General features: G+C 44.4%; 1 protein-coding gene across 1 annotated transcript; it reads right to left on the reverse strand.

Moving 5' to 3' along the window:
- Nucleotides 1-1,385: 1,385 nt before the first annotated feature.
- On the reverse strand, nucleotides 1,386-10,827 carry LOC139388035 (inositol polyphosphate 5-phosphatase K-like). Its single transcript, XM_071134531.1, has 13 exons — nucleotides 10,504-10,827; nucleotides 8,340-8,942; nucleotides 7,740-7,847; nucleotides 7,447-7,555; nucleotides 7,028-7,144; nucleotides 6,411-6,586; nucleotides 5,839-5,950; nucleotides 5,431-5,540; nucleotides 5,104-5,314; nucleotides 4,762-4,899; nucleotides 2,924-2,989; nucleotides 2,676-2,780; nucleotides 1,386-2,563 (listed from the first exon to the last, which is right to left on the reverse strand). The coding sequence occupies exons 2-13, from the start codon at nucleotides 8,936-8,938 to the stop codon at nucleotides 2,093-2,095; spliced, it is 2,322 nt and encodes a 773-aa protein (XP_070990632.1). The 5' UTR covers nucleotides 8,939-8,942; nucleotides 10,504-10,827; the 3' UTR covers nucleotides 1,386-2,092.
- Nucleotides 10,828-11,337: the final 510 nt, after the last annotated feature.

Consider the following 11,337-nt stretch of genomic DNA (forward strand, 5'->3'; position numbering starts at 1 on the left):
AAACTTAGCAAAAACAAAAAACAATAAACTAACAACGAACCGTGACTACAGAGGTGCTACATACACTTACTCAAAATACAATATCCCACAAACACTACTTAAATATGATCCCCAATTAGAGACAACGATTACCAGCTCTAATTGGGAATCATACAAATCACCAACATAGAAACATGAAAACTAGAACACCCACATAGAAATAATAAACTAGACTAACGCCCCAGTCACACCCTGGCCTACTCCACCATAGAAAATAAGGACTCTCTATGGTCAGGACGTGACAGTCTTGTTATGGGTGTGCTTGTCATCGGCAAGGACTAGGGCGTTTTTTAGGATAATGCAGAAACTGAACAAAGCTAAGCACAAGCAAAATCCTAGACAAAAACCTGGTTTAGTCTGCTTCACAACACACAAATTTAGCTTTCAGCAGGGCAATTACCTGAAACACAAGGCCAAATTCACACTGGAGTTGCCAACCAAGATGACATTGGATGTTCCTGAGTGACCTAGTTAGAGTTTTGACTTAAATCGGCTGTAAAATCTACGGCAAGACTTGAAGAATTGTAAAAAATAATAATGTGCAAATATTGTACAATCCAGATGTGCAAAGCTCTTAGAGTCTTACCCAGAAAGACTCAAAGCTGTAATCGCTGCCAATGGTGTGATATTTCTGTATATCTTTTTTGGGGGGGGAATTGAAAGAAATTCTAAAAATATGTTTTTACTTTCAATTAATCCGTTTTGAATTTAGGCTGTAACACAACAAAATGTGGAATAAGCCAAGAGCTATGAATACTTTATGAAGGCACTTCATATATTTATTTCAGGCAGGACCATATTGAACTGAATAAGATCTTATTTTACTTGGAAAGTTGTCTATTAATCAGCTACCCAAAAACAAAAGCTTCCATTCATCATAAATATTTTTAGTTGGTAATGTTTAAAGGTCTATACTTCCAAAATGCTTCAATATATCCTTATGATGTTTGTGTATGTAGGGCAGGCTACAGACTATGTGTATTCCACATTTTATCAGTATTAAAACTTGCAATATTGGGTTCTGTGAACTTATGCAGCCGATCCCCTCTCCAGCCCGGCATTATTCTGCACTTTTGGAGTTTAGGATGTGTGTCATATTTTCTATCAATTTAACTGCTTTTGCAGTAAAATATTTTTACACACCCATCCATTTCATAAATGGGAGACAACAGATGTGAAAAAACATGGCTATGTTTTGTTCTACCTTGGGTAGGGATATCTCAAAAAGCTAAAGCCCTGTTTGAGGATTGGCCATTAGCCTGTGTGGACTCTGCACATTATAATTATGAGCTGTCCCATTGAATGTTCTGTGCATGATATCAAAATCAAAAGTATTTTTCTCAGGATTATCATTTTATTTTCCTCACACAACCAATATGTCCACAACCAAAACAAACCACTAAATCATTAGAATCCTTATCACTCTGAAAATAAGACAGGAATGTTTTTTTCTCTCAAACATGTACAATTCTACACACATATACACAAGATGGGGAGATTCAGAAACAAACCGGTTGGAGTGGTTTAATATCAGTTGGCGCTTAGGGGCATGGAAAGATGGATATCATACCACACCAAGTGATCCGGCCCATATGGGTAGGGCATATAGACATCCTTTAAACTTACCATAACAACAGCAGTACTGTACATTGCAGATTTACTCTTGCTTTGGCTTTACATTTATTGTGTACATAGAGTATTGATATGAGTCTGCAAAAGCACTTCTTGGGGTAAGACTTAGACTGTTATTGATTTGGACTAGCTCCTGACTCCAAAGTACACACAGTGTATGTATGGGATGAAGTCACTGATAAGTAGATTAAGAAACAGAGACAACTGGTTCACTACCATGTGGAATGTTGCAAACTACAAGTCATACAATGCACTGCTTTTATGAGCGCAGTGACAGTGTGGGGTCAGATCAGCATCAGAATAATGGACCATATCAGCCCTAGATTCTATCATCATATAGTCTTTACTGGCCTCATTTCAACAGTCTTATCTTAATGTCTGTGCACATTCATGACCCCACAGAGATTGTTGCTTGGGCTTCTCATAAACTTGTCTCTCCAGTCTTGCCTGGTGACCTGCCCCCTGTCGGGGTGACCTGAGTTGGCCTGTGTTCCCCCAGGATGGCAGCAATCAGAGCCTCTGGGGCTGAGACCCCGCCCCCGGGTGACACAGGGCTGCGGGGCGTGAGTGGGCTGATGGGCGACGGCAGTGTGTCCTGGGGGGAGACCAGGCGCTCCTTCTTAGCTGCAGAGCAGGGCGAGCGGCTGCTTGGTAGGCCCTCTAGGGGACGAGGGTGCAAGCTGAGGCCCTGCAGGGAGGGCATGGGGGTGTTGGAGTGAGCAGGACTGCGGCTGCGGCGGTGACAATGGTGGTGTTTGCTTTTTCCAGGGCTTGGGCTGCGGGAGCTAGCAGGGGCCAGCAGGACCAGTGTGCTGTCATCCTCCGAGCTGACGTCAGAACTGTCTGAGCGGCATACTGGTGGGGCTGTCGGGCTGCGCACAGGAACATGGATCTATGGGAGATGGAGGGTTGTTGAAGAGAGTAGAGGAAAGGGTGGGAAGCAATTGCTTTATTCTCTGTTCATTGAACAACACAGGAAGGACAACTGCAGGTAGGGTCCTGACCTGAAAGGGCAACGTCACTCCGATAATAGTATTCATGTTGTTGCTATAGAAACCCAAAATGTATTCCCCTGCATCCCTGGGTAAATCCTCCTCTGTAAATGTCACCTGAGAAGAGAAAAGGAAAAAGAGAGCGAAGAACAAAATAGAGAAAATGGAAAGATAGCAAGTGAGTGTGTGTGTAATGTTATTATCTCAATGGATCTCTGAGGTTGGTTGTGAGAGTATGTTTGTCAGGCTTTGTATCATACCTGTGACCCATGATCTGCCTTGGCCCACACATATGCTACATAGTCCTTGTGATGTTTGAACCCAACCTGTGAAGAAAAACCACAGATATCAATTAAGCCCATATTGACAAAGTGGAAACATGTTTTTAGAAATGTTAGAAATGTATTGGAACTGAAATACACAAATATCTAATTTCCATAAGTATTCACACCCCTGAGTCAATAATTTGTAGAAGCACCTTTGACAGCGATTACAGCTGGGAGTCTTTCTGTATAAGTCTTTAAGAGCTTTCCACATCTGGATTGTGCAACATTTGGCCATTATTCTTTTCAAAATGTTTCAAGCTCTGTCAAATTGGTTGTTGTTCATTGCTTGACAACTGTTTTCAGGTCTTAGATTTTCAAGTAGATTTAAGTCAAAACTGTAACTCAGCCACTCAGGAACATTCACAGTCTTCTTGGTAAGCAACTCCAGTGTAGTTTTGGCCTTGTGTTTTAGGTTACTGTCCTGCTGAAAGGTGAATTCATCTCCCAGTGTCTGGTGGAGGGCAGACTGAACAAGGTTTTTGCCTGTGATTAGCAACTTTACGTTTCTTTTTTATCCTGAAAAACTCCCCAGTCCTTAACTATTACAAGCATACCCATAACATGATGCAGTTACCACTATGCTTGAAAATATGGAGAGTGGTACTCAGTAATGTGTTGTATTGGATTTGCCCCAAACATAACACCTTGCATTCAGGACAAAAAGTTAATTGCTTTGCCAAATGGATGCATGTTTTCTAATATTTTTATTTTGAACAGGTTTCCTTCTTTTAACCCTGTCATTTAGGTTAGTATTGTGGAGTAACTACAATGTTGTTGACCCATCCTCAGTTTTCTCCTCTCCCAGCCATTAAACTCTGGAACTGTTTTAAAGTCACCATTGGCCTTATGGTGAAATCCATGAGCGGTTTCCTTCCTCTCCGACAACTGAGTTAGGAAGGACGCCTGCATCTTCGTAGTGACTGGGTGTATTGACACACCATCCAAAGTATAATTAATAACTTCACCATGCTCAAAGGAATATTCAATGTCTGCTTTTAATTTTTTTTTACTCAACTACCAATAGTTGCCCTTCTTTACGAGGCATTGGAAAATCTCCATGGTCTTTGTGGTTGAATCTGTGTTCGAAATTCACTGTTTGACTCAGGGACCTTACATATAATTGTATGTGTGGGGTACAGAGATTGTATGTGTGGGGTACAGAGATGAGGTAGATAAAAAAAAAAATATATATTATTGCACACAGAGTACTCATGTGAGTCCATGCAACTTATTATGTGACTTGTTCAGCACCTTTTTACTCCTGAATTTATTTAGGCTCACTATAACAAAGGCGTTGAATACTTATTTGGCACAAAAAATCTGTCATTCTGCCCCTGAGCAAAGCAGTTAACCCACTGTTCCTCGGGTGCCGAAGACGTGGATATCGATTAAGGCAGCCCACCCGCACCTCTCTGATTCAGAGGGGTTGGGTTAAACGCGGAAGACACATTTCAGTTGAAGGCATTCAGTTGTACAACTGACTAGGTATCCCCTTTCTCTTTCCCTTACTGACTCAAGACATTTCAGCTTTTCATTTTTTAAATTAATTTATAAAAATGTCTAAAAACACAATTCCATTTTGGCATTTTGGGGTATATTGTGGAAGCCAGTGATAAAACAAAATCTACATTTTATCAACCAAAAAATTCAGGCTATAACAACATTTTTTGAAAAAGTAAAGGGGTGTGAATACTTTCTGAAGGCACTGTACTGTAGGTATGTGTGAGAGCAAATATGAACTCTCACTGGTTTAAAGTTGAAGTCACAGTTACCTTGTATATTGCCACCCAGTCCCATGAGCTGCGCTGGAAGTTGGACCTCACAGTGAATCTGACTGTAGCGTCAGAAACTTTAGTCCACTCCTTCTCATACTCTAACGTTACAAGAGGAAGGTCCACTTTGAATGGGAACTGGGGGAGAAAGTGTGATAGTGAAAACAGACACAGAGACAGATGGAAAGGAAGATCATTTCTGAGGCTGATTCTAACGATATGAGGTCATACTAGTGTTATAATGTGTCAGTAACTGTGAAGGTTTTCACGATATCTGGATAAACATCAAACAGTGTGACTGCTGGGGTGAGAGTTTAGGGGTCACAGGGAGGTTGGACTTACATGTAATGAGAATACAGCAGAGACCGGTTTGTGGTCACTGCAGGTGTAGCCCATGTGACTGCGGTAGGAGTGTTGCACCACCTTGGTTGCCCCACCCAGCCACGAGGTTAGGCCACGCTGCAGAGCGGCATTGTGGGTAGGAACAGGGGAGCCTGTACAACGCAGACGCCACAAGATACGGTCTGTCCATGCTGGCTTTCGCTTCTTACTGCTGTGAGAGGTACAGAGAGAGAGATAATAGTGGGAACTAGAGGTCAGTGAATCAGTTAATGGAGGGAGCATCACATCAATCACAAACCGTGTATTTCTCTACACAGAATCACATACCTGGTGTCGTATGTGTGTGTCCCCACATCAAACTTATATGTGGGGGGGAATTTGAGAGGGCCTTCCAAGAAGCCATCTAAGATGGACTCACTGTTTTTAGCTATGTTGAGCTGCAAAACAAATGAGGGAGATAAAGAGAAATGAGAGAGAGATGGAAATAGAGAGAGAAAGGGAGAGAGAGAGAAACAAATATATATATACCAATGAATCATCAAAGTAGCTTGTTTGACTTGATGTAGTCACTGAGTGAATAAATATTATTGGGCGTAGGTTAATTTTTGTGGTGCTATAGCTCCCTCTGTTGGTAATGAATCAACAGTCTTTGTTTCCAAAGATAATCATGACTTCCAGAAAATTCCATTTGGACTTTTTTTAATGTCAAATAAGTAGATTCTACAGCTTTCTCACCTGGTCTCGCTCCCACAGCAAAGGGAGCTTATTGCTGTCAATGGCACTCTTCACCACATGAATGTCATAGTTCTCGATGCGGAAGTTAAGATCCCCAAACCAGAACACCACGCTGGGAGAAGAACAAATAACCATTTCATCGACCACTCCATGAGCCAACGACTGATCATCAGACCACATAATTAGGAGTATTTCGTGACCATATGACCAAGGAAAAACTCCCAAAGGTCAAATAAGGGGTCTTATATTTGTTATGTTTCACACATGTACATGTGTGGTGAAATGGAATTGTGTTTTTTACATATCCCAACTACCTCAGAGAGTGGAGTCACGGCATGGTATCAGCCATTATTGGCAGCAACCCGGGAGAAATTAGGGTTAAGTGCCTTTATCAAGGACAGAGCGACAGTTTTGTTTTACTTAGTCGGTTCAGGGATTCGAACTAGCAAACTTTCGGTTACTGGTCCAAGGATCTAACCACTAGGCTACCTGCCGCCCGGTGGACAGGTGGGAAAAACTCGTGGCCCTACACATACTGTTTACATCAGCCCTCCCCCATCCAAATGACCCACTCGTGGTCCAGCACACCCGAGGCGGTCGCGCCATCAAACTGCTGTTGCTGCAGGATGCTCTCAAAGTCCTCCATGCGCTGCTCCAGGTTCCGCATGTGAGCCGGCAGGTGACAGTTCAGGAAACACACCGGGTGGCCGAACATCATCATCCTCGCACTTACACCCCCTTTATTACCCTGGGGGCGGGGAAGAGAGTGATAGAGAGAGAGTGTGAAAATGTCACACACATTGATGGATTAAACATGGATGCTCTCCAGGTCTCTGTAATCAAACATCCACTGTGATAAGCATGAAAGGACAGATGGCATGGTATCAGAGAACCAGACAGCCTGTCCTGCTGCACTGACCTCAGAGAAAAGGAGACTGCACCAGCAGCCAGTAGTCATGCTGACATCAACATGCACAGGAAGGTCACACACACACACACACACACACACACACACACACACACACACACACACTCTCTCTCTCTCTCCCTCTCTCTCTCTCTCTCTCTCCCTGGCATATTGACATATTTTTATGCAATCTAAAAACTATTTGTGCACAAGGGTTTCTGGACTGTGCATTTACTGACAAGCTCCTAATTTAGAGCAGGGGTTGCCATGGGTGACACTCACCCAGTAGCCCCCGAGGCCTGTGCGTGTTTTCTCTGTCTGCACCCCTCTCAGGAATGGAAGATGGCAGAATTTAGAGAACACCAGCAACAGAACCCCCTGCATACGCTGGGACGCCACCTATAGTGATTAAGGAGGATGAGAAGAGAAGAGTAGAGAGAGACAGAGAGAGAGAGAGAGAGAGAGAGAGAGAGAGAGAGAGAGAGAGAGAGAGAGAGAGATAAAGAGACAGAGCAAGAGAGAGATAAAGAGTGAGATAGAGAGATAAAGAGAGAGGAGAAAGAAGAAATAATCTTACATTAAGAAGACAAACCATTAGATAAGATGTTTGACATTATACTCTGTCTGTCACGACTGTCGTGAGTAACTGTCCCTATAGAGATTGAGACAGTGACATCATAGCGCGCTAACTCCTTACTGACCAGCACATATCCAAAGCGACTGAGTGTGTCCATGCAGAGCTCACTCCACTGGTCGTGGAAGAGAGCGTCCTTCAGCCGCTTGTTGATCATAGAATTCATTTCCTGAAGCCTGAGTGGGGAGGAAGAGAGGAAGAACAACTCATAACTCAGTGGGAGCAGAAGAGCAATGAGAAAATGTTTGGATGGATGGATGAGGTAGTAGAGGAGAGATCAGAACAGTGATAGAGATATGATGGAGGAGAGACATTCAAGGCTGTCTCCCTGGCACCATTGTGATTGGAGCAGAAGCTCACCCAATGATAAACATGTCTGTACTCCCATCGCCAGCATGTGGCCCAAACAGAGATGTGACGTCATCAGGGGGAACAGCAGAGCCCACATTCCATGTGACAATGTGCACCCTATTAGAGGACAACACAGGTGGAAATGCACATCCTACATTATCACTAGTTATGCAAACACATACATTACTTTCCCGTTACAGTGATTTGCAATCATAACTGTGTAGTCACAATGTAATTATTATGTAATAATGTATAGCTCAATGTTAAGTGTTGAACCCATACTGTACAGTGACCAGTGGGGGTTCTGGGACCTCTGTCAAGGAAATGTACAGCCTGCATCCATTCTGTCCACTTCAGACAGCTCTTACTGAGATGTATGACATTTGATTAATGTGACACACTGGCTCAAATCAACCCATCATGCTGCAAATGGCTTCAATCACTGAGGCTGAGTTCTGCCTAGCTGGTCTGCCAAGAAAGAGAAAACTATCTCCATGGAGACAACATGTTACTATATTTAGTTAGGGAGTAGAAACTTTAGAACAAATGTCATACAGTGGGCATGCTACTAAAATAGTACTTGGCATCATCAGTCGTGATCTGTCTCACCTGAAACCGTGATCCATTTCTCCTTCAATCTGTGGCTGATTCTCCATAGCGCCCAGAGGGGAGCTGGTCCTCTGGGACTGTGGACTGGAGCCTGGTTTGGGGCTGAGGCTGGATGGTGGGGTGAGGCAGGGCTGAGGCAGGTTAGGCTGGGGGATGAGGTAAGGCTGGCCGGTGTAAGGCTGAGTGCTGTGAGGACTCTGAGGGCTGTGGGACAACAGGGAAGACTCTGTAGGGGACTGGGACAGGGAGATGGAGCTGTGTGGTCCAGGAATGCGGTTTGGAATAGAGGCCTTATCCTTCATATCAGCCTCTGAATCTCTGGAGGAATTTAGTGCAGTAGGTCTGGGACGGCTGAAATAGACTGGACCTGCAGGACTGGACCCAGGTTGTACATGCTCCAGCCTCACCTGGTCTGGCATCTGACGTACACCTGAGGCCAGTCCTGGGAGTTTCCCAGACCCCCCTGTGGGACTGGGGATAGAGGTGTCCTGAGCTGTTGGTCGCCGGGGTAGAGCAGGTGCTGGAAAAGTATTCCTCCCAGGTTGTCCAGAAGGTCTGGCTGGATCTGTGCTGCTTTGTTTATGCTGCATTTGATCCATCAACCTGGTTAGTAACCACAAATCATGGTGAAGGGATGGGAGAGTGATTGTGAGCTGGAGAGAGGAATATGCAGTCTGCTGGACTGGGTGTGTAATAGAGGAGGCTGGTGAGACAAGCTATGGAAGGACAGGTTCATTGTAATGGCTGAAAATGAATCAATGGAATGGTACCAAACACATCCAACACATGGAAACAACGTGTTTAACTCTGTTCCATTGAATCCATTCCAGCCATTACAATGAACCTGTCCTCCTATAGCTCCTCCCACCAGTCTCCTCTGTTGTGTAACTGATACCAATGTAGAATGAGAAGATGAGTGACCTGTGTTTGTTTGTCCTTCACAACCCCCTCCCTCGTCCTCCCTCTGGTCACAGACCATCTCTCCATCTATCACAGAGCCCTGTGGCCCGACAAGAGGGGGGATTGGCATGGAGCCAGAAGCGGGTGGGGGGAGCTGGCTCACATTGAGTACCTGTCCACCTCCTGCCCCCTAGTCCTCAGACACCACTGCTGACATCATCACCATACTAAACCACAGGCAAGCTGGTGGGTACCATCTTTCTCCCCCATCCTGGTCTACTTCCCTGTTGCTTAGCAACATATTTCAGTCCCCCAACCCCCTTTCTACCCCATTCCCTCCTTGTGTCTTCCCTTTCAACTACTGTACGTTTTGGAGATGGAGAGGGGAAGATTGGCTTTCTGTGCATGAAACCAATATATCATGCTCCTCTACCTCAGGTAGAACTAGCTAGGTCTCTCTCTAATACACTCTAACACACACTCTTTCTGTGGCAGCGAGAGTGTGTGTTTAGAGATGCAACACTAACCCACTGCAGCAGCAGATATAGAGGGACACAGCGCACAACACAAATGTCAACAGATGAGCCACATAGTGGTCTACATAGTCCCCCTCTCTATGAGAAGTAGCCTATAGGCCAGTGGCAGGTGTGACAGCTCACTTACCAACCACATTGTTTGTCCTCTAACCTACAGAAGAAGAAAAAACACCCTCCTCAGGGCCGGCTCCAGGCAAAAATTGTTTTGTTTTGTCAGTCACTGACATTCACAACCAAATCTCGCTTAGGGCCCCCAAAATACTAGAGCTGGCCCTGACCCCCTTAATTTATTTATGACATTCAGAGTGGCTCTGAAAATTGAAGGGCACATGTGACCACTTGCTTGTGCAAGGGTAGCCTAAACATAATAGATTGTGGTTGTGGTCATTGAAGGTGTGTCAATACATCAATATATTGGAAAGTGAAAAGCCACCCCAAATGTTGTTGATAATGGCTATTTCAGCAGAGGTGGAGTCAAATAGGTGGATTAAGAGTGTAATGGCCTGGGGATTATATTCTACCCATCTGTCACACATCAAAGTTTATAACAGATCTATAACATCACTTAATACAGCTCTCCTCAGCCATGCACCTCTCTGCTGGGGCACACTGACATCATAGAATATAAAAAACAAGAATGTATGATCATCAATCAACATACAATAATAATCACATAGCCTATAGACAGATGCCTGCTGTGTGGTTGCGCACACAGACAAATACATTACCTTTTATCTGAAAGGTGTACAAGGAATCGGTCTCAAACTGGCGCAAGGCAGGGCATGGTAAAATAGACTTATCCAATTGAATCGGTCCCGGATACGGACAGAAACATCTACGCTTTCTTTCAATCCTCAAAAAGACAGGACTTCACGGTATACGGTTTTCTTCGACGCGTCTGAAATATATACTACGCCTCGGGGAATGACAAATAGATACCGTGGAGAGACAAGTACATACCGTGGAGAATGACAGCAGTCGGTGACGGTTGCGCGAGCTGTCAAAGGTAATAAACCTGGCGCCGGTCCCGGTACGCGAGTTTAGTGGCATAAAACGTGAAAAGACAGTAACCTAGTGCCTTATTTCCAGTAAACATATCCTTGAGATGTGTGTTTAGCTCATTTAAATAAATAGGCTACTAGAAGAGCATCTGTACGCGTGATGCAGACTGCCCAGTTAACGGGACAGCTGCCTGCGTCTCGATCCTGCTTACCTGCTGCCTGACCGGTGCAACTGTTTTCCTAGAGAGGAACCCACATCACTCACACAGCGCCCTGATAATATCTGATTGAGAATAGAGTCAGAGTGAGACCGTAATAAATGCACCCAAGAAATCACAACCTCACAATTCAGCAGGCGTTGTGACTAGATTTCTATAAATGAACTGCGCAGAATGATAATGTCAGGCTGGTAGGCTATCTTAACGTGCACAGCCGTGTAGCCTATAGCCTAGCTGTTATTCTACAGGACACTGCGCAAGAGCGTCCGGAGTTGGGGCCCCGCGTGACCACTATGCTTGAGCGCATTTAAATTATGTTATCTCTGCTGTCAGAGTTATCTTA

This window comes from Oncorhynchus clarkii, chromosome 29, assembly GCF_045791955.1.
Source record: "Oncorhynchus clarkii lewisi isolate Uvic-CL-2024 chromosome 29, UVic_Ocla_1.0, whole genome shotgun sequence".
Taxonomy (NCBI): Eukaryota; Metazoa; Chordata; class Actinopteri; order Salmoniformes; family Salmonidae; genus Oncorhynchus; species Oncorhynchus clarkii.

What these genes read in the sequence shown, in the direction of transcription:
- LOC139388035 (XM_071134531.1), bottom strand. Translation starts at nt 8,938, where the DNA reads ATGGATCAAATGCAGCATAAACAAAGCAGCACAGATCCAGCCAGACCT. An exon ending in TGCTGTGGGAGCGAGACCAG is followed by an intron (nt 5,541 to 5,838) that starts GTGAGAAAGCTG and finishes TTTGTTTTGCAG; the next exon opens with CTCAACATAGCTAAAAACAG. An exon ending in ACACACACATACGACACCAG is followed by an intron (nt 5,315 to 5,430) that starts GTATGTGATTCT and finishes TACCTCTCACAG; the next exon opens with CAGTAAGAAGCGAAAGCCAG.